The sequence below is a fragment of the Chamaea fasciata genome, unplaced genomic scaffold, assembly GCF_029207755.1.
Source record: "Chamaea fasciata isolate MVZ Bird 193981 ecotype frontalis unplaced genomic scaffold, bChaFas1.0.hap1 SCAF_15, whole genome shotgun sequence".
NCBI classification, from domain to species: domain Eukaryota; kingdom Metazoa; phylum Chordata; class Aves; order Passeriformes; family Sylviidae; genus Chamaea; species Chamaea fasciata.
In genome coordinates this window covers 8,871,431-8,897,036 of record NW_027094100.1, presented here as the reverse complement: position 1 = coordinate 8,897,036, position 25,606 = coordinate 8,871,431, and the positions used below count along the sequence as shown (strand labels likewise).

The following is a 25,606-nucleotide window of genomic DNA, read 5'->3' as shown; positions in this document are numbered from 1 at the left end:
CGGGGCGGCTGTCAGTCAGGGGCGGGCCGTGCGGAGCGCCGGGAGGCCATTGTGGCTGGGGCAGCGGGAGGCGGCGGCCGCGGCCGGTCCCGCCGCGTCCGACCCAGGTGAGGGGGCGGCCGCGAGGGGCGTGCTGGGCCCGCGGGGCTGGAGCCGGGGCGGGACGAGCCCTGGGCCGGACGGAGTCTTCGGCTTGTCCCGCGGCGTGGGCAGAGCCGGGGCGCCCCGCGGGCCGCTGCCCGGGCCCGGCCGCGCCGGAGGGACGCGGGGGAGCGGCAGGGCCGGGCCCTTCCTCCTCCGGCCGAGCCCCCCGCCCTGCCCGTGCCGCAGTGCTGGCCCCGCGGGAGCCGCCTCTGCTCGCCCTGCTCCCCTCTCGCTCCGTGCCGGCTCCGCCGGTGCCCGTGTGCGGCCGGCCCCGCTCGGCCGCCCCCTGAGCCCCGTCCCGGGAGGGGAGCGGCACCGAGCGCTGCGGGTCCCGCGGCCGCGCCGAGCCCGGGCTCCCTGCAGCCGAAGTGATTTCTTCTTAGCAGAAGTTTTAGGAAAGACGTGAGAAGGCTCTTTTTGCTCGGTTCCTGAGTAAACAGCGAAATTGCTTACAGCACATGCATGTTTAAACTTTTTCTCTCTTTACACCAGCTTGCCCTGGCAGAGTTCGGAGATCCTTTCAGTGCTTGCGTCTGTGTGTAACAGCTGAATGATACTATAACAGGTAGTGGTGAAATCTTCGTTTGGGCAGTAGTAATGTGGGTGGCTTAAAGAAAAAGGACTACTTTCCAAAGAGTTTCCAGTTGAAAGCTACTTCCAAGCTGCTGTAATCCTTCGGCGTTACTCAGCTAGTGCTTTGTTACACTTTCGTTTTAAAGGTTATGAGTAGCAGGGTGAGGTGGAAGTCACTGTGGTTTTGTAGTTGGAATATTATCTTTTGATAAATACTGCTGTAAAGATTAAAAAAAAACCCTTGACACTATTGGATGATAGTCCTTAATAGGGCACACCTGAATTAAAAGTGCTTTTGCGAAGGTGAATAAGAGAGTAGGAGAAGATTTTCTGCACGGAATTCCCATGTTTTCATAAATATGCGTGTTTGTATAAATACACATTCACTGCTAATATTGTCAGCAGTAGAATTTTAGCTTAAGGCTTAAAATTCAATCCAAGCTTCATGTTGTTCTTGTGTTTCGTTGTCAGTTATAATGTTTCTGTAACCAAAACAACCCTGGGAATGTGTTCCCAGTCTGTTTCATAAGCTTTTGACTTGAAGATATCCAGAGAACAGATCTGGTTAATAATAAGTTGCCATTTTAATAGATGTATTTTAGGGAAGTGACTGTTTAATGCAGGATGAATTCTGTAGTGCAGTTGCTTTCAGCTTCTAAAGATTTCTCACTGGAATTTTGTGTAGACCTACTACTGGCAGGTTTGGTGTGTTGGTTATTTTTCTAGTAGGAGAATAACAGGTAAGTACTAAGAAACTCACTCGTCAGTTATACTTCTTTCTTGCACAGCAGGAAATCTATTTTTATTTGGGGGCTCTTGCCCGCAGAATGGATGGTCTGAAGTCCTGTGAACAGCTGTAATCCCATGGCACCTAGTTTTACATTTGTGTGTATGTCTGAAGTAATATATGTCCTGATGCATTCAGGCAGCTTGAAGCCTGAATGAAAGTCAGGACTCATGGAGAGGTGCTTTGCACAGGGATTTGCAAATATGTTGAAATACATAAAACTTGTATGTTCTGATGCCCCATTTCTCTCTTTGAGGCTTTTCTAAAGAGCTTATCCTCATCTCCAAGTGATTTTTGAAAGGTTGCTTTGTGCAGACAATTATTCTTAAAGGGAGGGGTTTTTCAGTTTCAGGATAATTTAATTTTCCTATATTTCTTTATCCCTGTTGCAGAAAAGTGTTTCATTAACTACTGATGAGGTACAGCTTAGTTCTTGTGTAGCTAACAAGTTGATATCTTGTAACTTGATACTCAGTTTATGCAAAATCTGTACTTCTTTGGTTTTGTCTCTAAGTCCTTGCAGAGGGAGGATCTTGACCTTCCTTTCATACAATATTGAAAATTCAGTGAAAATACCATAGCTGCTCAGGAACTGCTCATCAGAACACTTGGCACCTCAGAGTGCAGAGCTTTGGCACAATGAAAAGGGTTGCAAAGAAGAGTGGGATGTACCAGGAAAGTCTGGGAGCTGCCCTTGAGGCATCCTTTGGTCTCATGTTAGTGCTCGCTGGCTGTGGAGCTGCATCTGACTGTCTCTAATATTGTTGTGTAGGAGATAATGTTTCCTTTCTTCTCCCTGTGACAGTGGCAGAAAGTTGGTAGCCCACATTTTTTTCTAAAGCTTCTAAGAGGAAATGTGAAGTAAATTGACTGTCTAAATTGCTGCTGGAGATGACCCAGTTGAATGTCTGCCTCTTAAAATGCTGCATAGATTTTGAGAAACTAGAAGGTGGAAGGGACTCCAGACATTCCTTGAGAATCTCTTAAGACTATTACAGTTTGGTTTAAACTCTTCACTAGAGCTTGGAATTCTTCCACCTATTTTACTGCAGATTCCTTGAGTTTGTCTGCTGACATAAAACATGGAAAAGATGCTGCTCCCTCCTACGTGCACTGAGGAAGAGAGAAATCCAAATTCTAATTCTTGAAGCAGCCAAAAGTTCTTTGTGTGGCTTTGTACCCTTCTAGGGTGGGTGTCTGGGTTGCTCTTGAGGCTTTCCTGTTTTGCATTGGCTCACAGATATTCGGTGGGGCCAGTGAAGAGAGAGACGAGCTGTTCTTTCTGTTACCAAAGCGGACAGCACAGAGCACAGCTGCTCCGGAGGAAGGGGTTGCTTGCATTTCCTGTTTTAAGGAACAAGTTTCGAGTGATTTGCCTGTGCAAATCACTCAGGGCTCTAATGGCACTATCTGTCATAGTGAATGCGAAATTGTAAAGGGGAGAATTTGTTAGAGAGCTCTTCAGTAATTACTGAGGTAATTTTCTTGTAAGGTTTGGAAGAGGGATGGACACCCAGGAAAACTGTTGGTCTGTGCTCTCGTTACTGTAGCACTTCAGAGCTAAAGAGCTTGAGTCCATTACTGTGCTCTCTCATATAATTACTTACCTCTAATTCATTCTTGACAGATGAATTTAACTTACTCTCTATTGTGGCAGGGAAGTCTCTTCTAAACTGTAGCACAAAAGTCTTAATCTGTAGTACTACAAGGGCACTGACTGATAGTGTGGGGTGTTGTGGTGTGTGGAAAATGGGAAGGACAATGTGTTGCCATAGGTCTGGATCAGGGAAGGGTTGCCTGGCAGAGGTGAGAAGGCAAAGCCCTCCTTGAAATTTCCTGCTGAACAAGGCTGCAGGCCGTGTTGAAGAAGTTGCAGCAGCCACAGGGATTTGGGGGGTGGTTTTGTTTTAAACTTGTTTCGCTGTTTTAATCAAGCCTTTTGTTAAAACCCTGTTTCCTTCTGTCCATGGCCTCCATGGATGTCTGTCACCACTTTTTTCTGGGTTCTCTGTTTGAATAACACAATTTTTGATATTTTTTTTCTGTAATACAGAAATTAGTACAGTCCTAGCACATAGCAGTAGTTCTAAGTTACGGAGTAGCTTTCAAGAAGTGGAGAGTTGTGTTTACATGGTTTTGTTTTTAGAGTTGTTTACTTCGATGCTTTTTATTTGAGGGATTGGAGTAGGAGCACGCATTCCCTTAAAGCTGTGAAAGCTGTAATTGCTGTCTGTCTGCAAGTATTTTTCATTAGCAGTGGTAATGCCTAAAACTGAAAGAATGTTTGTTTAATGGTGTGCTGTTGAAAAATTCATATGTATTAAAATATGTATAATATTTCCCATCTTGTCTGCCTGAAATTCGTGAGATATTGAACACTTGTTTTCTTTCTTTTTCTTTAAGATCTCGAAAATTTTGCCAGGTCCCTGAGAGAGAAAACTACATGACACTACACCATGACTGACAGTAAATGTGATAGTCAATTTTACAGTGTTCAAGTTGCAGATTCAACATTCACTGTGCTAAAACGTTACCAGCAATTGAAGCCCATAGGATCAGGGGCACAGGGCATAGTTTGGTGAGTAAAAAATACTTTATTTAATTATGAAAAACTATAAATGTAAAGCAGAGTTTGCATGTATTTCTGGTAGGGATACCAGAGCATGAAACACTGATGATAAATTCTCTTGTTGCAGGGTTATGGACTAAATAAATTCTAAACCAATTGTTGCTATACTTCATGTGCAAACCTATTTTTTTTTTGTTCTTTTTTAGGGAAAATTAATATTTGGATAATTGCATAAACTAGAATGGTCAACAAATTTCTTCCTTTCTCATTAACCACTTTATTTCTGTTTCTAGTTCTCCCATTGCCCTTGTAGTTGTGATATTGCAGTGTAAGGTATGACAATGGTGAGACATTCTGGGTTTTACTCGTTTCTTCATCATGGCCCCCTTTCTTCCCCCTCTTTTATTCCCAATCACTCCTGTCCATTTCTAGGAGCCATCAATGCAGTGCCTTGCCATTAAGTGGCAGGATGAGGCAAATCAGTGTCATTGTCACTCCATGGATTAACCAGAAAGGGATGCTGTGTGAGGGGCTGGGCTGGCCGGCTCTCCCTTGGTGTGTCACCCCAGCTTTGTGTCCAGCCTCCACTGGCCCAGGACATGGGAGTCCTTAGGCTGATCCTGAACCTTAGTCTCTTGTATGGCACCACACCTCTGGGCCAGCTAAAGGTAAACACTTTCAAATGTTTTTTAGACTGCAGCAATCCGTTCTGCACAGCTTAGTGCCAGCCCGTGTTTTGTTGGGCAAAACTTACTTGGGAACAGCAGAAATGTTTATTGATGTGGGTTTTCATTCCATAAACAGGGGAGCAAACAGATGTACTCAGGAACTCTGTGATATTAACTTCATCACAACACATGGTGGGCTGTTCGTGCTCTGAATCCAGCCTGCAGTTTGTGTTCATCTCTAAAATGTGCAGAATAAGTGTGATGACTCATGTACTGTGAACAGCTCCTTAACTAACAGCACCTGCCCATGTCTTCTTGGCCTTTCCATAACCACAGTCAGTTATATAAGTAGGGAAAGAGTGCATTTCTGTGAGATCATGCCTTTATTTTGAAATTTTTTAGCTACCCCTCTTGCCCTGTTGATAGGTGACAATCAAAATGAAAACACCATATTGCATTCTTCTTCAGTGGTTTGAGCAATGAGGGGGTCCTAGATCTTGGTCATTAGGATTTAGGAAAGGTTTAGCATAGTGCTGACATTTTCCAGGTGTTGGTGCTCTCAGAGTTGGTTTAGATGGCGTGCAGGGATTCGGGCTGTTTGAAAGTGCTTCTTCTCTCTTTAGAAGCAGAGCATTTTTAAGCCAAATTAATTTGACTGGATTTCTAATTCAAAATGAAGTGTAGGTAGTGTTAAGGTCAGCATGTTGGGAGAAAAAAGAAATGATTTGATTTATTGACTTGTTTTGAAACTACTTGGTTTATGGAACAACAGAGTGAAACATTGCATAAATTTTCATCTCCCTGTGAAATAGCTCAAGGTGAACTAGGTGCAACATCTTAGTTTCTCCTAAAATCTTTAGGCAAGGGAAAGATACAAAGAACTAGGAAGTAAAACGTAGTGCAAGATGAGTGCTATCCTGCTATGTTTGGCTGAAAAAATTGTCAAGTCATTAGGGTAACACACAGATGTGATTTTTTTTTTTTAATCATCACATGTTTAATATAAAAAATAGGCAAAAGTTTTTCTGGAGTTTTCTGTCTGGATTTCATGTCTTGTATGAGAAATTTTTGATACCACCTGTGTCACTTTAGCTAGGAGAGGTCTAAGTTTGCACTTTTTTTCTGATGATTAATGGGAAACTCTGTTGGTATTGCTCCATGTATTTTATCCTTGATATTAAAATGTAGGAAAATAAGTTGTTTTTAAAAATATGTACTTAGGAAAAATGGTAAATGAGAGCTCAAGGAAGATGAAAAAGTAACTCAGTTGTCGTGTAGAGGATATTTCTAGCTCACACTGGACACAGACTAGGAGAGAAACTGGATATACCTTTTGTATTTTATGTGCAAAGCATACATATTTAACTTACTGCACTTCTTTGTTCCTAAGTATTAATACATCAGAAGTCTGGTAGTCTATTTAGGACTGAATCGAAATAACTTTTGTTCTTAACTTCCTGGTGTGGTTTTTTTTTTTCCTTTCTTGTCCTTAGTTTCCTAAATTTTCTCGTCAGCCTCCAAAATAAGAGGTTCAGGTGGAGTTCTTGATATGTACTTAGACTGAGGCTTGTCATACATCTGGTTTGTCAGATCACAGAGGGACTTCCCCCTAAAATTATTCCTCTGTCTGCTGCTGCCCTGTGATTTACAGCTAATTCATGCAGACCCTGTTGGTTTCTGGTTTGATACTAATTCACAGGTATAGTCATTAACATATGGAAGTCATTAAACATTAGAGGCATTAACATATAAAAATTAATTTATATGTAACATCTTTTGGGTGAATATCAGTGCTTTCATGTTTGGGAGGAAAATAGTTTCTCCAACTGTCTGGCCAGTTGCTTTCCTCCCACTCTGTGTTCCCTTTTGCACAGGCATAAAGGCTTTAAATCAGAGACTGTTGGTAACATTCAGTAATGACTTGTGCATTTCACAGAACTAAGCTGAAATGAATGCTAGCAAGTCTTTAGTGTAACTGGCACATTGGTTCAAACTGGAGGCATCCCAAGAAAACACATCTCCTGGGTGAGCCCTGCTTCGTGATGCTGTTGCTTTTTTCTGAGGGAAAACAGTGACTTTATGCTGGGGAACTTGATATCATTTCAATATTGTTGTTCTCACAGGGAAGCTGTACTTTCTATTAGAGTATTGTAGTGTGATGGCCCTTTTAAGTCTGGTGACACGTATAACTTGATGAGGGAAGAAAGGAGCTCACAAAGAGCTTAAATGTGCTTGGAAGAAATGTGAATGAGAATTCTTTCCTACCCTATGAAAGTAACGTTAAATGGAAATGGGGTAATGTGGGAATACTTATTTAAAACTGAAACTGTTTGAAGACTGGAACTCCTGAGTGGCATGTGCTAGGAATTCACATATATTTTGCCAAATAGTCTGTGTTAGTAATGAAGATTATTCCCACTTCAGTCTTGTTTTGTTTATACAGATACTTTAGCTTTAGATTCTTACAGCTATTACAGCAAATTTAAACTTTGACCTCAAACTGCAGAGGGAAAGAACAGACACAAGTGAAAAACAGGATAAATCTAATGGTCATGGTCACTTTTAAACTCCTGTATTCCTCCCTTTAGTCTGAGTTTTCCTTATTTCTCAATTCAATGCATTTTTTTCCACCCAGAAGCAGATGATGAATGTGATTTTCTGCTAGGCACTACATTTTTTTTATCATTGCAAGCTATCCATGTGCAGGAGAATATTGATCCCTGCAGAATGGGTGATGGAGACATCGTTGTGACTCTCCTTTAGCAGAGAAATTTCTGCTGCAAATGCTAAATGATTTTCAGTAAGCAGAAGTGTCCAAATAATATTCCAAATATACAGATTAGGCAGCTGCAATGCTTCTTGATTTTAAACAAGCCTAAAATATTTTTAGATCTTGCAATTTTGGGTGTGAGTCTTGAGTCAGCAGTTTCTGTCTAAAGACAAAAAGGAGAGCAGGAAGACTTCTGATGAATGGCAGTGCTTCTGTTAGACTTACTTGTATTTATTAAAGGCTGTGTAGTTTTTAAAGGACGTTTCTTTTCTGAATTAAAATCAGGTGTAGTACCAACAGGTTAGTAGATACACTTTGTCTTAAATCTTGATTTCTTTCCTTCCTCACTTCTGCCTCCCTTTTGCCCCCTCCTCTCCCTCAAACAGACTTCAACTTGTTTGTCTTTGAACCCTTGTAGTGCTGCATTTGATACAGTGCTTGGAATCAACGTTGCTGTGAAGAAGCTGAGTCGTCCGTTTCAGAACCAAACCCACGCCAAGAGGGCCTACAGAGAGCTCGTTCTTCTAAAGTGCGTCAATCACAAAAATGTGAGTCGCCCTTTGTGTTCCTCTCCTTACCCTGAGTTAGCAAAAAAGCTCAGGATTTGCTCTCTCACTTGCTGTTAGTAACCATAGGAATGGAAATAGTGACAGGCCCCGTTTTTGGGTGAGCTGCTTGGAGTCTGAGGTACCAAGGGGAGGAGGATTTTGCTGTTTTGTTGGTACAGGGCTGCCATCAGTGTCAGTGTTAGAGACCAGGCCTTGCTCTGTTGCATTTGCCCTTTTCAAGCCATATGCAGCAAAAGCCTGTCTGGCCCTGGGATGGTTTGTGGATTTGACCATTGTAACTTCACTGTATTTAAATCTTCTGAGCTTAGGCAAGATTTGTATTAAATACAGTGTTTAACTGGTGGGGTTTTCAGGGCTGCAGCACTGCCTACAAAAGTGAAATGCTATGGACAATACTTGCGCATTTTGAAATCTTTAAACTCTCTAAAGTGAGCCTTGATGTCAATACTTCATCGTTCAAATACAAGAATATCAGGTTTATGTGACTGCTGTGCCTGGTCCTAACATGAACTAGAAGCATTGCTGGTCATTGAAGTTGTGCAGTCATCTCAAACTTCCTTCAGTCAATTAGCCTTACAGGGTTGCTTTTTAAGTAAGCTTTTGGGGAGGCCCAGATGTAGCAGAATAAAAGCAAGATGGTTATTAAAGATGGCAGTACAGCAATTTTAGCAGTTCTGGAAATAGTACATCATAATCTAAGTTTAATGGGATGGCGTGGGGCACCTCTGTGCACGTGGTGTTGGACAGCCTTGGTTAAAATTCCTTGCGCAGCATGTGATTTAAAATAAGAGATTATTATTTATGGGGGAAAATGGGATATATTTCAGACACTGGGGAGGGTGCTAGAGGGTGTCATATAACTTTAAAAAAAAAGCAAGTGATTTTATTCTGTCTTGGTTCCCTTGGCACACAAGCTTCAGTTTGGAACTATTTCTGAATTGGCAGTTTTTCAGCAGATGTGAATTAAGTGCAGCCAAGTAACATTCAAATTGTGTATATAGTAACAGTGTGCACTTTATTTTGCGTAGTAACTTCTGCAGTAGTGGAGTTTTATGTGAATTAAAGCAGAAGTTTCTTCTAATGTTTGTTTTTATTTTATAGATTATTAGCTTATTAAATGTATTTACACCACAGAAGTCACTAGAAGAATTTCAGGATGTGTAAGTACTGGATTTTTTTTCGTTTTCTCTGACAAATACTGGCCCAAGCCCTAGAGATGGATTTCCAGTATCCTACAGACTTCATGCTTTGAAAATCAAGAGTAAATAAAAGCTGAAGTGGGGAGTAAAAACGGGATATTTACCTTTTTTTTTATCAGTCTGCCAGACTTTGCTTGCACATGCATCTGGTTTGTGTGCATGGTCCTTCAGCTCCATGGATCACCTCAGGATAATAACTTGGTCTGGATAATGTGAGATGAATTTTTTACTGTACCAGTCACATCAGCACAACAGTATTTTGGCCTCAATTTAGAACTGAATATATTTATTTTTTATTCAAGCATTATCAGTTGTTCTAGAGAGGATTCATGACCATTTGAGTGGTGGGATGTCCCTAGGTTCCTGTGAATGTGCTGTTGTGGTTTGTGAATAGGCTGCTTGGGTAAATGAGGGAGTGTTTGTGTCTGAACAGGGTAAGTAGATGACAACTGAAAATTATTTTATGATTATTAGTTTTCACTGTGATTGTCCTAATTTTCTTAGTTTTTAGAGTAAAATACAGTGAAAGAGAGCATTTATGTTGCAATATCTGCAATCTCTACTTCAGCTTCACTCAGTTTTTCATGATGCATAAAGATAGAATTATTCTCTGTATTACTGTTTATAAAACTAGTGGAATTTTAATATTTTGTGATGGAATATTAAACACTTAACTTTTAATTGTAGGACTTTTTGAATAGATAATTTTACTTCATAACTGTGATTGTGCATGGGGTTATTTTATCATTGACTTTTTGACACTTAGCAAAGGAGGTGATTTTTCTTAAATATCTCTTATGCTAAGCTTAAACCTCATATGAAAAGTAAGATTTCAGTTTTCTTAATGCTTTCTTTTTTGTGCTTTAGATATTTGGTTATGGAGCTGATGGATGCAAATTTGTGCCAGGTTATTCATATGGAATTGGATCATGAAAGAATGTCTTATCTTCTTTACCAAATGCTATGTGGGATCAAGCATCTCCACTCAGCTGGTATCATCCACAGAGTAGGTAGTAGTAGATCATTAAAAATACTCTTTGTGAACACAGTTTTTATGAAACAGAGAGGAAGGGAGGGGGTTGTGTAAATAAGCATATACACCAGGGCAGGAAAATGCAGTTGTTAGTAAAGTGAATTTTTGGCTTATCCTGATTCTGGAGAGGGGTGTGCGGGTATTATTCTTCATGTTAATTCCTCCTTAACTGAAGTAATTTCTTTTTAGGATTTGAAACCCAGCAACATAGTAGTAAAATCAGATTGCACGCTAAAAATCCTTGATTTTGGACTGGCAAGAACAGCATGTACTAACTTCATGATGACTCCCTATGTAGTCACACGGTATTACAGAGCACCAGAGGTTATCCTGGGAATGGGATATAAAGAGAATGGTAAGTTACTGGAGTAATGCCTTGAATCTTCTGTCTAAAGTGTGTCTCTCTTGGAACATAACTACTTTAAAAAGAGCAAGGAGGGCTGTTTTCCCCATCAAGTTTGTTGTTAAAGTGTTCTAATCATGGTATTGGAAATGAAAATCGTTACAGTGTAATTTTTTTGTTGAGAATATAATAATCTTCTGTTCTGTGTGCTTTTTTCCATTTAACAGTAACTGCTCCCTCTCCCCTGCTCTAGTTATATCTTGTCATATATTCACCTATTATCTTTTGAGCCATGTTTTTTATTCTCAAAAAAACTGTTGAGATGCTGATGCTGGCTGGTGTTAAAAAAACCCCAAACCAGAAGATCAGTATATAAATAATAACCCCTTTAATCAGTGTAATTTTATTCTGAGACATCTTCTTTTGACAGTGTATCCCCTTTTGCCTCTCTGATTATTAAAATATGCTGCAGATCCGTACCATAATCCATGGCTTATATTCTCTTAAGTCTGCATAGCTCTAAGAGGCTGGGTGTTATATTATTAAAACCAACACAGCTGTAATATACTGAGCAATCAGCCAACAACATTGCTGCCGAGGAAATTGTCCTTGCATTATTGGGGGTTTTACCTGCTGATTTTTACTGGCACTGGACTTGTATGCTCTTTGCTTTATCACAGGGGCTTGTGGATGCCATGGTTTTGTATATCTGTAACTGTGGCTGTGTAAAACAAGGGACTTGTGGGACCTTGCTGGGCCCTTGATAATGATGAAGACACTTTATTTAGTGCAGAAGGCAGCTTGTTTTACAGCTAGTGCTGATGTGGATCAGAACTTCAGCAGAGTTTGTTCTGGTTGGGACAAAAAAAATTATCTGCAGGACTGTGGGAATACAGTGTGAGCTTTCAAATAAATAATTGTGGTATTTTTTTAAAAAAAAAATCTCTTTAATCTTTTGTCCTTGTTGCACCTAACATATGATAGTGGATATCTGGTCTGTTGGGTGCATTATGGCAGAAATGGTCCTCCATAAAGTCCTGTTCCCAGGAAGAGATTGTATCCTTCTTCACGGTCATTTCGCAAGTGTAAACACTGACTGTGTTTCACAAAGTACAAAATTCAGGAACAGTCAGTTGGTGTTGATATGATTGAAAATTCATGTGAGCAGTTTGGTTTTCCACATTGTTGTGTTTTGCTGTAGATGCAGATGGTTTTGTTTGTTTTCCTCACATTTGTTCATGATACTTCATAATTTGATCATTTCACTTTTATTTTCAGTTGATATCTGGTCAGTTGGGTGCATCATGGGGGAATTGGTGAAAGGTTGTGTGATATTCCAAGGCACTGATCGTATCCTTCCCTAGTCATCCTTGAATCCCATTCCACTTCCAACAGAAACACAATTATTTAGATCTGTATAAAAGCATAAACAAGATTTTCAATGATATGTTTTACCAGATCCACTGTACTCTTTGAAATTAGTGTCATTAGCCAGATTGTTGAGCTCTCCATTTTATTTTCTTAGTAGACTACATTTCATGTAATTTATAATGGTTGAATCCAATGTGTTACGAGCTTTTGTAGTTTAAAAGACAGATACTGCTAGGTTTGAAAAATAGAAAGAAAAGGGTTTTTTACTCTTGTTCTTTATAGATAAGTGTTTTAAGCAAAAGCCTACAAAGTTATTTCTTAACTATGCATGGATTTTGCTTATTATTTGTTTGAACAGTAGACGAATTTTTTTTATTGCACAATTTTTTTGAGTTTTAATCAGATTTTTTTTCTTGTTCATTAGCGCTTGCTGGGCAAAGGTGACCTAATGGCAAGCACACTGCATGAGATCTTTTATTATTATTATTATTTAGCATAAAAATAAAAACCTTCTGATGATTCTTTTTCTTTCCCATTTTATGAAAATTTGATTTTGGACTTACTTTTTCTGTAAGATTGTTATTCTTCCATTTCTCCCTCCAAAATTTTTGACCCAAGATTTCATAGAACCATAATCTCAGAATGGTTTGGGCTGGAAGGGGCCTTAAAAACCATTTTGTTCCAACCCCCTGCCAAGGGCAGGGACACCTTCCACTATCCCAGGTTGCTTCAAACCCCATCCAACCTGGCCTTGAACCCTTCCAGGGACTGGGCAGGCAACCTGTCCTCATAATTGTGCTCCAAGTTTTTGAAGCCAGTATAATATTTTTGCTCATCAGGACGGAGCAACCACCACTAAAGTATCAGGTGCCTGTTCACAGATACCTGTTATCTTATAGAGGAGGATTTCCAATTTTAATGCTAAATTTCATGACACTAATCTTCAACAGTTGATCATACATTATTTAGTAGTAAAATGATTAAATATTAATTAAGGTTTTTTTTCTACCTTTCTTCCTTTCTATATTTATTATTTTACTTTTTGAAGCCTTCAGACCAACCTAACACAATTCTTCATGGATGTTCTTCTGTGTCTTTCACCTGCATGTTGTTAGCATGGGCTATTTTGATTTATTCATGAATAAATGAAGGAAATTTTGTTCATACTTGTTGAATCACATTTGTGATTCTCTCAGGGCCACTGAAGCTCTGCCAGTCTATGTTTCAAGGAGTCTCCTCCCCAGAGAGGGAAGTCCATAGCTGTGCTTACAAGGATTTTTGCTTCTCCTAAGAGTTTCAGTTCTCCTCAATGTGACAACTCTTGGTGTTGTTGGGGCTTTTCCTGAGTGATCACTGCGTGGGTGAGGTTGTCACCTTCAGCTGCAGGGTTGTCTTGGCAGGGTGGTTTATGGGCAGGGCTGCTGTGCATGGCCATGAAGCTTTCCTTTTGTTGATTGTGTTTGGGGTTTCTTTTGTTTGGTTGCTTTTTTTAAAGTTAAATTTTAAAATGTCTTACTATTTGGGCATTTAGAGGAGGGAGCCAAGTTCAGCATATTGCCCAATGCTTGCCTTTGGCTATCTTCAGGAAAACCTGCTCTTAGATTCAGTAATTTGCGTTTGCCCCGATGGTGGATGGGAATTTCTGGGATAGTTGCAGCAGTGCTCTGGGTGGAATGAGATGCTCTGTGTTGCCAGGGTGATGGATGCACAGAACCTGCTCCTGACTGTGCTGGGGAGGCCTGAGTTACTGCCAGTTGCTGTTGGAAATGAGAAATGGAGAAAATCCAGGGAATGTAGACATCTAAGGTGAAATAGTGGAAAAACTTGGCAACGGCTGCATGTTTTTGATTTTCTTTCTGCCCATATGGAGAAGGAAACTGATTGCCTGACCAATGCAAAAGGCACGAGGGGTATTTGTGCTTTCTTGGGAAAAGTCATGCTTGGTTGTGATGTAATAAGGACTCTGTTTTCAACTTCCAGAGTCCCAAAAGGCAAATAGACTTGGCATGGATTAAATGCCTGGTTCCTTCTGATCCTGAAGTCTCTAGAATGAGAGTGGCTTTGTGTCAAGGCTGCCAGGTCAGTCACAGAGCTTACTCTGCCTGCTTTATACTGAAATCCCACTTGGGTTTCTGATAAGAGGCTTATTTTAAGTCCATCCTATATTGAGATTTTTTTTTTCAACTTTTACCATCTGTAAAGCACTTCGAAACTGAGATAATTGTTTTTGTCTAAAATGGGATGGGTCATTTTCTGCCCTTCCCTGCAGTCTTCTGAGGCCTCAATAAACTGGACTCTTAATTTGGTTATCTGACTAACCAGGCTGCTGTTACTCTAAGGAAAAGCATCTTCTTGAATCTAGATTGGTGGAGATCTCAAATCAGTTTCTCAGCTATGAACAAAATTCCCTGATGTATGTTAATTTTCTTCTTGTCTGTGCTTTGTTTTAGCATGACAGTTAACAACACTCAGTTTTTAATTTTGATTTTAATGTAGCTTTGCCATTGGAATGCATTCAATAAGCAAATAAAATTTTCAATCTTTGTATCAGAAGTCTAAAGTCTTAGCATGGAGCAGTGACTATACACATATTCATAATTGTATTTTTGACACACTAACTGAAATAGAAGTACCTCAGTGTTTTCTAAATAATCTTAATTCAAAGTACAGCATAGTTGTTGTTTAGCTGCATAGTCTGTCTATGAGAATGGATAAGTTGAAGTGCTAGATGGTGAATTTAACTATGAATGTTTGCAAGGTCAATGGATAGGCTCTGCTGGAATTGCATTTTCTTTTTATCAGGAAAAGCTGGAAAGTGTAGATCTGAGTTGACTTAAATATCAGGAATATTAATGCAGTGTCTCCTGAGTGTGATAAATGAGCTTTGTTTCCCCAGCTGGGCTGGTTCAGAGCAGGCTCTGCTATCTCTGTAATGAGTGTCACCATGGGGAAAATGCCTTCACTTGAGAGGAAGAAGGGACAATCCTGAAGAAATATGAGGTCCAATTTCAATTTGTGACTTGTAAATACTAATCTTATGAAATATTTAAATTTTGAATGATAAGAACAGAGTTATTTGTGTTACCATGATTGATACACTTAAACAAAAGAATCTCCTGTAGAACCTTCTGGAGTATAGATTTCCTGTTCAGATCTCCTCTGGACATTTTCTGATGTTGAAAAAGGAAAAGAAACCAACCCCACCCAAATACCAACCAAAAAAGCCCCCAGGCATCCAACTTCACCTCTGCAAAATGCTCCAACTCAAAGTTTGATTTCCTTAGGAGACAGGTACAAAGTTCCTTACTTTGGGTGGGATGCATTTGTGCTTTAGGGGTTTATGTGTATTTTTCTCTACTATCAAGAGTCTTCAGTGTTCCTGATGTTACATTGCACTTCAGAAGATTCCACAGCAGCCTTTCTTTTCTGACCTTGTAGAGTTGTTTTGCCATGGATACAACTGCTAAATAAAGCTTCTTTTGGATTTTAGAAAAGTATTATAATTAGAAGAAGATACTTAAGCATAATGCATTGTGCAGCACTTCCAGCCTGTCCTTCAGAATTCAAAATCTGAGTTTTATTTTTGTGTCAGTGTAGCTTTTTGCATGGCAGCTCAGAATACTGCTGATGCTACAGTGCAGTTCATCTTTGTGTCCTCTGTTCGAGTTTCCATTAACTTCTCAGATTTTGCAAGTGGTGTTTTTGTAGAGCGCAGACTTCAAATTCTTCAGCTGATTTTCCTAAAGATACGCTGCAGATATTGATCAATGGAATAAAGTTATTGAACAGTTAGGAACACCATCAACAGACTTCATGAAGAAACTGCAGCCTACTGTGAGGAATTATGTAGAAAACAGGCCAAAATATCCTGGTATTAAGTTTGAAGAGCTCTTCCCAGACTGGATATTTCCATCAGAATCTGATCGTGACAAGTTAAAAAGTAAGGCGAGTTTTTTTTCTCTCTTTTTTTCCTGTGATGTTCATTTAAAATGTCTGCAAAACACCAAAAGCCTAATAAAAATATTTATTGCAGTAGGTGTCAACATTAAAAGCTGCATACCTTCTGTTTCTTTCATTTATGCCAAGTTCTCAGACCGTAGCAGTAGTTACTAAATACGTACTTTTCCCTTCTTCCACGATTCTATTTTAATTCTCTTAATTTTAATCCATTGAATAATGTCTGTCACTTAATGTTCTCCAAAAGTAATGCTTTTTATTGATAATATTGCTGATGGTCTTTTTCTAAGTGCATACAGCTCATGTGGCTTATACTTTGCTTTAGATAATTACTCAGAAAATTAAAAAAAAAAACCAAAACCAACAATCCACCTTATTATATTCTGTAGGGCAGAAGTGAAATTTTGCATTGAATGTCCTTTGTTCCCAGTATTTATTTCTGAGTCAGACATTAAACTCTACAGCTCTTTTACATGTGTGTTCTTTCACCTTTACTTTCTAGCCAGCCAAGCTAGAGATTTATTGTCAAAAATGCTTGTAGTAGATCCAGACAAGAGAATTTCTGTAGATGAAGCCTTACGTCATCCTTATATTACTGTCTGGTATGATCCAGCTGAAGCAGAAGCTGTAAGTTTGCAATTAAAATAAATTTTTAAGATTCCAATTTAATAACTTTAAAAATACCTTTAATTTTAGTCAAGAGCATGCTTTGAATTCATTGGCTAGCAGGAGTCACACAGGAAACCTTCAGATGAGCATTAGGGGCAGAATCACCTGAAGGACAGCTACTGGTGGGGAGTTGATATAGTGAAAGTGGTTGTTAATATTTCATTTTACTCTCAGAAAGAGGTGCCTGTTTGGTGGCAATCCTGAGCTTTTTGAAACAGGGACTTCGTCTAAGGCTCTGTAAAGCCTCACAATGAATTTAATTTTGGTTGGTGCTTTTAAACAGCCTTTCAGTGTGAGGCAGGACTTAAAAGCAGATTCTGGAGTTGTTAAAATGAATGTGTCTTTGAGGTACAGGGAATAAACTGCCAACAATGAAGATAAAAAATGCTAAAAAAGTTGTCATTTTTAGATTTTTTAGTTAAGATTGGGTGCATTAACCATATGTACTAGGCACTATAGACTTTTCTTTTCTTTGTAGCCTCCACCTCAAATCTATGATGCACAGTTGGAAGAAAGGGAACATGCAATTGAAGAATGGAAAGGTAAGAAGTGTGCACGACCAATTACATTTATTGTAGTATCTTGTGTTATTAATGAGTGTCTGCAGCATGTGCTGGATTGTGTAACAGACTGGAACTCACTATTCCAACTAAGCAGTACTGCCTGAGGCAACAGGAAAAGAAATCAGTGATGGAAACATGTTGTGTGTGGGGTGAATAAGTACCTAGGTGTGTGAATGCTCATATATACATGGAACGTTCTGAAGTCTGTTCAACAAAATGCTGCAGTTTTCTTTTTTCTTTCCCTTTTTGTTATTAAGTGCTTGTAATCTATATAGCTTTTCTCCTTGATAGAAACATGCCTCTTCTCAGTGTGCGTTATTTAAGCCATATCTCTTTACAATATTTACTAGTTCATTTGTTCTAGAAATCTTAAATAGCAGGAGAGTCCTTTGGTATAGTTTTTTTTTTTCCTCTAATCTCATTGCTTATTTATTGACCAAATAGATTTAACTGTTGACTTAAACAAAAGAATAAACAGCAACGTGGTATTAAAATCAATTCCACCTTACAGTTTTAGTCAAAACTATTGAATGGCGAGGCAGTTAAAATTTTAACATTTGCCATCACAAGACCAAGGGTAATAGACATATTTTATGACTACCTTGAAAGCTGCTTGCTTTTGTAAAACAGCTTTATAAATTTCGGATATTGATTCTGGCTGATCTATACATCTATTATCCTTAGGGCATGCCTGCACAGGTAGGTAGGTTTCAAATCATCTTTAATTACTGCAAGGTGGAAAAGTAAAATGGATCTGCTAAATGTAATTGAATGCATTTGTAAACATTGTTACTCAGAATTGAAGAGTCCTTAATCTATTTAGATACTGTTATCTAAGTTGCATTAAGGCTATGGATACATACAAGCTTCTGTGATTTAAGTTAGAGCTCTGGATTTTTCTGGGTGTTGTTCAGGTGACTGTATCCTAAGTTGTCCTTGATTAGTAAATGAGGGGTTTTATACAATATTTTAACCGTTTAACCTTGTTCAAAATATCCAGACTTTCCTCAATGGAGGAAAGACCCATGGAGATGATTCTTCAAGAATAAATATTTGTGTATAATTTTGTTATCAAAGTAAAATTTCCAGGGAGGTTTACATAAGTTCTGATTTTTAATCCAAATCTGATTTTTAATTTTTTTAAAGTTAAAATTAGTTCATTGTAGGTAAACATAAAATTTTGGGGTGGGATATTTGTTACTTTTAAGTGGACAGCTATGCTATTTATATGATACGTTCATTTTGGTACAGTCCTAATGTCTTTCTGTGATGCTTGAGAAAATCTTGTATCATTCTCTCGTCATTGCTGTAGGGCTAGTAAGAGGGCAGATAAATCCCTCTGCAGTTCTACTTCCAGACTGACCCTTTTATTAATTTCCTTGTACTTTGTTACAAATGTGAATTGTATACAAATCCTCTGTGATCTTACAGTGCTTTTTCTGCCTCTTTTTTCTTTCCTCCCACTCTTCTCTCAAGAATTAATATACAAAGAAGTTATGGATTGGGAAGAAAGGAGCAAGAATGGTGTGGTAAAAGAACAGCCCTCAGGTTAGTCATTGTTTCAGTAGTTCTGTAACTGTTACACGTAGTTCTGTGAATGAGGAAATCTGCTCAGTAATCCAGGTAGGCAAAGCTTTTGTTGTCTGGGACTCTTGAGACTCATCTGCCTTTGGAGGTGCATGTGCTCTGTTTTTCAATTGTTCTGAACCTGTAGAAAAACTTCACTGGTCTTGTTTGTCCCACACCCTGGCCTGCCTTGTCTCCAAAGGGCTCAGTCATCAAATGAAATTGTCAGCACCAGTTACCTCACCTGGTGCCCAGGTAACTGTGCTGAGTGCTGTTCTGAAGCTCAGCATGAACCCCTTTCCTCAGGGTTCAACAGCATTGGGGCTCCCTCAGGATACTTAACAGTGCTAAGTATTTGTGCCCATGATGGGATCCTTGTGTTTGCTGCTGTTCTCACAGTTCAGTAATCAGAATATTGTACTGTCTTTTAGTAACTATACCTGTTAGATTTCTTGACACTCCAGTCACTATTCGCACTATGCATTGTTAGTTTTTTTCCTTTCCTCCACGGAGAGGGAAAAAAAATAAAAATCTCTTAAAAGGTCACCTTGGCTTTTGAGTGCTAGGGCCCTTAGTGCTTGCTTTTCTCCTTTTTCATTAATTCCTTGATTTTCTAAGGATTTCTGTGGGGAAAGTGCTGCTCTCAGCCCAGAAGCGTGGTTATTTGTGACCGTAATATTGTCTTGCCTCAGATTTTATTATGTTTGGTTTTCTTAGCACAGATGCAGCAGTGAATAGCAACACCAGTCCTTCCCAGTCATCATCTATCAATGACATTTCATCCATGTCAACAGAGCAAACCTTGGCCTCAGACACAGACAGCAGCCTGGATGCCTTGACAGGACCCCTCGAAGGATGTCGATGATCAGCCATGATTGCAGACTTGTCTTTGGAAAAGAGCTCTTGTTTCCATTGGGCCTGAATTGCTTGTAAGTTAATGGAAGCAAGTAGAAAAACTCCATGTTCTGCATGTTCTGCTAAAGTAAATGCCTGTTGTTTTTTTTACTCAGTTGTTATGAAATTGCCTGCTTAATGTTGTAGAATGGAAGCAAATCAATGTCTAAAGAACAAAAAAAAAATTAAATTTAGGCACTATTATAGGCTTTTCTTTGTTTCAGCCTATTTCAGGTGAGCAGTTACAATAGACTTTTAGCCAATAACTCCTCTTAAATGGGTTCATCAATCTCCAGTCCCAGCTGGCAGGCTTCTGTGACACAGTGGTTGTTTACATTTTAGTACAGTATTGCTCATTAGTAGGTTTTTGAATGTATAGTCCCTCTGAAGTTTGTTTTACCGTGTGACTGTGGCAGTTTGCTTTATTTAATGACTGGGGTGTTGTGTGTAAGTGTGAGCTCACATGTGGAACGCTCTCAGTACTATGTTTAAAGGGCAGTTTTTCTTCTACATAGTACTTTTTTTCTCTTTTTTTTCAATCAGACCCTTTCTATCTTCACTTTTCAACAATTCTCTCTTCTTGTAGAAGAGATAAAGGTGTAGTTTAAAGCATAAATCCATTACTTTGTATTTCAGCTGAATGTGTCTAACTTTTTCAGTCTTTTAAATGCGGATGGAAGATACAGTGGCTTAAATAAATCTTGAGGAAGGATGAGTGACTTTTCTGTGAAGCAGTGCCTGTTTAGAAGAGGAGAGTGTGCTAAAATGTTCTGTATTTCCTAGCTTGTGATACTCATCCTTTAACAAACATGGGCAGAAAAAGAAGTTTTATCTGTGATGCTCTTCATTCACTGCAAACTCTGATAAAAGGAGAGATTGCTTGGAGATACTTGCAGCCTCAAAAAGCTGCATAAATATTTTCCATTTTTTTAATGGGTCCATTCTATCTAGTGAGTAATTAAAGAAATAAAAGTACAGTAGTTCTGAGTCACTTGTAAATTAAGCATGTAGGTAACAGAGCTTAGCTCTATTCCCACCTTAGGAAAGTCTCTCCATTTGTAGTGAGAAGTAAAACATGTTTAATACAAATTTTCTAAACGCAGTGTCAGACTAGAGGAGGAGGTTATTTGCTGTTTCCATACAGATTTATCAATACAGTTTTCAGAATCAGATAATACAAAATTACCTGTTACATTGCACAATCTGTTGAATTAGAAAATGCATTTGCAGTAGAGCAGGGCTTAAATTGCATTATAACACACACTTGAGACTTTGTGCACATTCACTTCGAAGTGCACAGGTGTGAAATTTTGCTCAAGGATCTCATGTGTGCATGTGTGTGACTGAACTATAGACCTGCAAGAGTAATAGACATGAACAAGATGAGGTAAACCACCACTTTCTTAAAGGCACTATATTTAGCTGTTGATCAGATACTCTGGTCTTGAATATATAAATAGAGCCTGTAAAATATACTGGCCCAGACAGCCACTGCATTACTGACATACTTCTCTTGTAAAACACAATTGTCCATTGTTCCAGACCTTACAATTCGAAAAGCAGCACTTTCTTCTTATGCAAACATTGCTTTTATGTTAAATTTTTGCCCCTTTTTAATAGCTTAATTTGCTGTGGTAGAAATACCAAGATTTTAGTGTCCCAGAAGATTAAAAAAAATTAACAAAATAGTTCATGTTAACTTGAATTGTATTTTGGCATCTCTGATTTTTAAAATTCTGTTTAATTGAATTGCAAGATATTCGGGGTTTGTATTTTTTCTTATTGTTGGTTTTCAACCAATGGATAACTTACTTTTATCTTTGGATACTGACAGTATATGTGAAATATTTTTAGTGCATTCTTGTCACTGGAAAAACATTTTAAAACACCTATTAACCATATAGCAGAACAGTACACTTTGTGTTCCTGTGCTTTTTTTAGTCCATGTTATTTGTGTAAGTTAAAATTGCTGAAGACACCTATTCACAATGAACAATTAGTGGTTCATTATGGAAGTCATCTGCTGAATTTCATTTTTCAAGACTTTTAAATTTTTCAGCTGAAGTTGCACTGTGCTAGGTTCATTTTAACAGTTTCTGCTTTAGAAGACTTAAGATTTATTTCTTCTTCCCCATGTGATTTGAATACTCACAGAGTTTAATTTTTTCTGTTGGACTTCGGCTGCTCAGCACAACGGAGGGTTGGACCAGATGACTTGCAGGTCTGTTCCAACCTAAATTATTTTGTGATTCAAATTGTCTTTTAATGTTTTTAACAAAACTGTTCTGTCTTCATGACTTGAGCTGGTATCTGACCTTCTCCTAGTACGTACTGTTAGCTTGAACATATACTCTTGGAACAAGAAAAGAAACCCCGACCTTGAGATGAAACAAGTTTACTTGTAAATCTTGTAGGAAAAGCTGTCTCATACCTAATTTTTTTTGATGTCTTCTTGCTGTGGCATACATTGAAGCTTAATTACAGAACACCTTCAGAGCATGCATGAAATGTCTGTGAATACTGTGGATTTTGACTCCAGTGTAATTCAAAACCATAGTGCAAATGCACGTGGATCTCCAGAGGACGCATATGCAGACGATACCCACCAAAGCCAGCCAGGTGCATGCTGCAGTTCCCAGGCCGTGCCAGTGTGCTCATGTAGTCCCTCCATGCACTGCATGCAGCTTCTCCCCACATCACTGCTCCTGACTGCAGGGGAAATTCAGTGCCAGGTTTGTGACATGGTTCTCAATGCCACGAGAACCTCCTCGCTGATGGAAAACAAAACCCAATGTAACTTGACAGGGGTTTAAAAATCAGGAGAGTTTGGTGTGCAATATAATCACTTCTATTCCTAATACTAAAATTATGTATGTAAAGTGATGCAATCGACCTTTTTTTTTTGCACTTTGGCATTTATAAATATTTATATGTATTTAAAGATAAAGAATATGTGTGTGTGAACATATATATTAAGAAAACAGCTCAGTTTTGTAAACATGAATGTTATTTTCCTTTGAGAAATTTTGTATAGTGTTAACACTACTGCAGCATAAATAGACAATTTATCAACTGTGACTAAAATGGTGGTCAACATAGATACAATCTGTAATCTTAACTGCTCACCTGAAAAAGAAAGGGATCTTTGGCTGTCAATAGATACTTTACCAGAAACTTGTTAAACATCTGAACACTGAGTAGCTGAATGGCATTGCAGAAATGGAGTATGTTTTGAAGAGTTCATTTCATCTGTGCTCATATCATTTTTCCTCAAAAAAGCCTTAGAAGGAGAAGCTTGGCATTTTGCAATCTGGATAAGCAGCCTGAAAGTGTACTTTGAGGAAATACTGTGATATGACAAGTCTAGGTCTTTATGGAAAAAGACAAGAAATGAATGTCAAAATTAAGGCTTTGTCTGCATGGATCATACAAACCAAACTAGTCTTAGGACTGGAAACTACAGTTTGCAAACAGCCTTTGAAGTTTTGTGATGTTTCCAGCAAGGGCTTGCATTTTCTTGTCAAAATAATGAAAAACTCAACCTCGACTAGAAATTAACTAGTTGGTTGGAGAGTTTCAAAAGCTGTTAGGAACCAGAGGGCTCTTGAGGTTTTGTCTTTTTTTACATCCTAACAGAGCATATGTGTTTATTCCAAATTATTAAAAGAAAAAAAGCGATTCCATATGTTTAATTTTTCTTTCTTAAAGGAAGGACCTTAAATGCTAAATCGCTTTCCTTAAAATGATAATTTTATGAATGAAGTTGTATTTAGCTATTCCAAACACAGCTGAAGTAGGAGTCTCCAAGGACAGGGTTGGGTGAGCCTTGTGTTGTCACAGGGGCCACCCTCCAGCTGGGAGGTCACAGCTCCAGTGCAGACAAACCTTTGTGGTCGTTGGGGAATGTGAGTTCAGCCTTGCAGCAGCACAGAGTGTTTGGGGTAAATGCTGAACTGCATTTGTCTGCATGTTCTACCTGTGTCACATGGATTCCAGCAGGGCTTGATGCTAAACAAAGTGAGACCATATACTGGGAGCCAGATTCTTTCCTGGGATGTGTGTTGTGTCATTCCTGCTCCAAACTGGTTTTGATCCAGGGACACCTGCATCCAGATGCAGAATTTGGACTTGAGTTCTATAATGAATCTAGTGATTTCTTTGCTTTCCCAGAGTGTCTTGAATTATTTTTTTTAACGTGTTGAAATATGACAGAAAACTGTATTCTGGCTCATTATTTTACATATTTTAGATTGTCTTTTACATGAGTGATGTTCTCAAAGCTTCTTACACAAGTTGTCAAATCAGTTTTGGTTTTTGCCCGCTCTGCATGCTCAAATAATGTCTGGAGCTAAAATCATGTTTTAAGTAAACCATCTTTTCACTTTGGAGGAAAGTGGAGAGAGAACCATTTTTTCTGTTTGTGTTTTATAAAATGATTATTTTTGCAGCTAAAATTTCAGTTGTTGGATTTCAATCTCACAGTGTTGCTTTGTGGATATAAATTTCCTGGGTCCACTATTTCAAACATGTGTATAACAAGTCCAGTATAAAATTAAACTAATAAAATACACTCTTCTGCAATTTGTTATTGAAAACATGGCAAATCATTTTGGTCCAAGAATTCAAAACAAAAGAGAGAAAATATATTTAAGTTTATTCCTTGATGCTGCTGCTTATTTTTTTAAAAGGTGCTTGCAGTTTTGCACAAAAGAAATCAACTTTATTAATTGCTGGGTTTGAAGCACTTTAGGATTCTTCTAAATACAATCATATATGGTGTGAAAAGGAATGACATAACATGCTTTATGTGCTTAAATTTTGGTTGTAGCCTTTGCTAGTCTGATAGATTTGATCAGCATGTTTCTTTAAACCCGTTTTCAGAGATTAGAAATCAGAAACCCTTTGGGGGCTGAAATTTAACACAGGGTGAGAGATGATTTGGGAAATACCTTCTGGGTGGGTGACTTGATTGGCAATGTGACTACCTGGCCATCTATTAGATAAAGACCCAGCAATGTCTGTTCCTGTAGCAAGGGCAGCTTGCTGTGAGCACTGGGATTCTTTTCTTGAACAAATAAACTTTTCCTAACTCCTGGCTATGCACCATCAGGTTGTGTGTGCTGTGGTAAGGCCAGGACAGCTGCTCTGTGGGACTCCCCTGCAGCAGATGCTCTGTGACTACCACGGGGAGACACTGCCCCTGCTCTGCAGTGCTCCAAGTACCAAACCCCTGGGATTTGTGGGGTGTCCCTGAGCAAGTCCTTGTGTTTCTTTCCCTGGATGAGCAGTAGCTCAGCACTCCACAGGCTCCTTAGGACAACAAAAGCAGAAGAGAGAGGAGTCAGGTACAAAGACTGTTTGGTGCTGGCTGCCTGAAGCAGAGATTGTTTGTTGCTGATCACAGAGCTCCTTATACCCCTGAGCATGTGCTGTTGTGTTGTCTTCTAACGGGGAAAACCTTTTTTTGAAAACCCAAGTGTGTCACAAGCTTTTCTATGAATTCAGATGCTTAAATTGGTGCTAATTTTTTAAAAGAAAATGTAACAGATGGTTAGCACTGTATTTGTCTGTTTTTGATACCTATATTTTCTTAACTGGTAGCAAGCCAAACTTTATAAATTGACTAATGTGCATTTTCAGCTTCATCAGATTCCCAGATTTTCCTAAAGTAAAATGTTTAAACTTCCATGGTAGCTACTGCTTCTTTGGAGCCATTGCCTTCAGGTGTTTTAGACACTATTCGAATGAACACAATTAGGACAGACAGCAATACCTAACTGTCCCTTTCATTAAATCACAACGTGGTTCCCCAGGTGGTTTTAGCAGTTTAGTGTGATCAGGATGCTTAATTAAGAGCCAAATAGAAATACCTGCGTGCAGTTAACTCAGTACATTGAAGCCTTACTTGGTTGTTAAGATAATTTATAAAGA

At 38.9% G+C, this 25,606-nt stretch overlaps 1 protein-coding gene across 3 annotated transcripts; it reads left to right on the top strand.

Moving 5' to 3' along the window:
* Positions 1–53: 53 nt before the first annotated feature.
* On the top strand, positions 54–24,241 carry MAPK9 (mitogen-activated protein kinase 9). Of its 3 annotated transcripts, none has more exons than XM_066197521.1 (13): positions 534–546; positions 637–709; positions 3,908–4,082; positions 7,930–8,059; positions 9,182–9,240; positions 10,147–10,285; positions 10,502–10,667; positions 11,934–12,005; positions 15,784–15,966; positions 16,486–16,610; positions 17,131–17,194; positions 18,692–18,763; positions 19,504–24,241. In XM_066197521.1, exons 3-13 carry the CDS (start codon positions 3,961–3,963, stop codon positions 19,644–19,646), a joined length of 1,275 nt encoding a protein of 424 aa, XP_066053618.1. In that variant the 5' UTR covers positions 534–546; positions 637–709; positions 3,908–3,960; the 3' UTR covers positions 19,647–24,241. The 3 variants fall into 3 exon arrangements, with proteins under 3 accessions (XP_066053619.1, XP_066053618.1, XP_066053620.1); XM_066197523.1 differs by having other exon boundaries at positions 19,499–19,595; XM_066197522.1 differs by lacking the exons at positions 534–546; positions 637–709 and adding an exon at positions 54–107.
* The last annotated feature ends 1,365 nt before the right edge of the window (positions 24,242–25,606 follow it).

Coding starts and splice junctions, on each gene's coding strand:
- MAPK9 (XM_066197522.1), top strand. CDS start 3,961: ATGACTGACAGTAAATGTGATAGTCAATTTTACAGTGTTCAAGTTGCA. Junction 12,006..15,783: donor GATATTCCAAGGCACTGATC/GTATCCTTCCCT, acceptor GATACGCTGCAG/ATATTGATCAATGGAATAAA. Junction 17,195..18,691: donor TGCAATTGAAGAATGGAAAG/GTAAGAAGTGTG, acceptor TCTTCTCTCAAG/AATTAATATACAAAGAAGTT.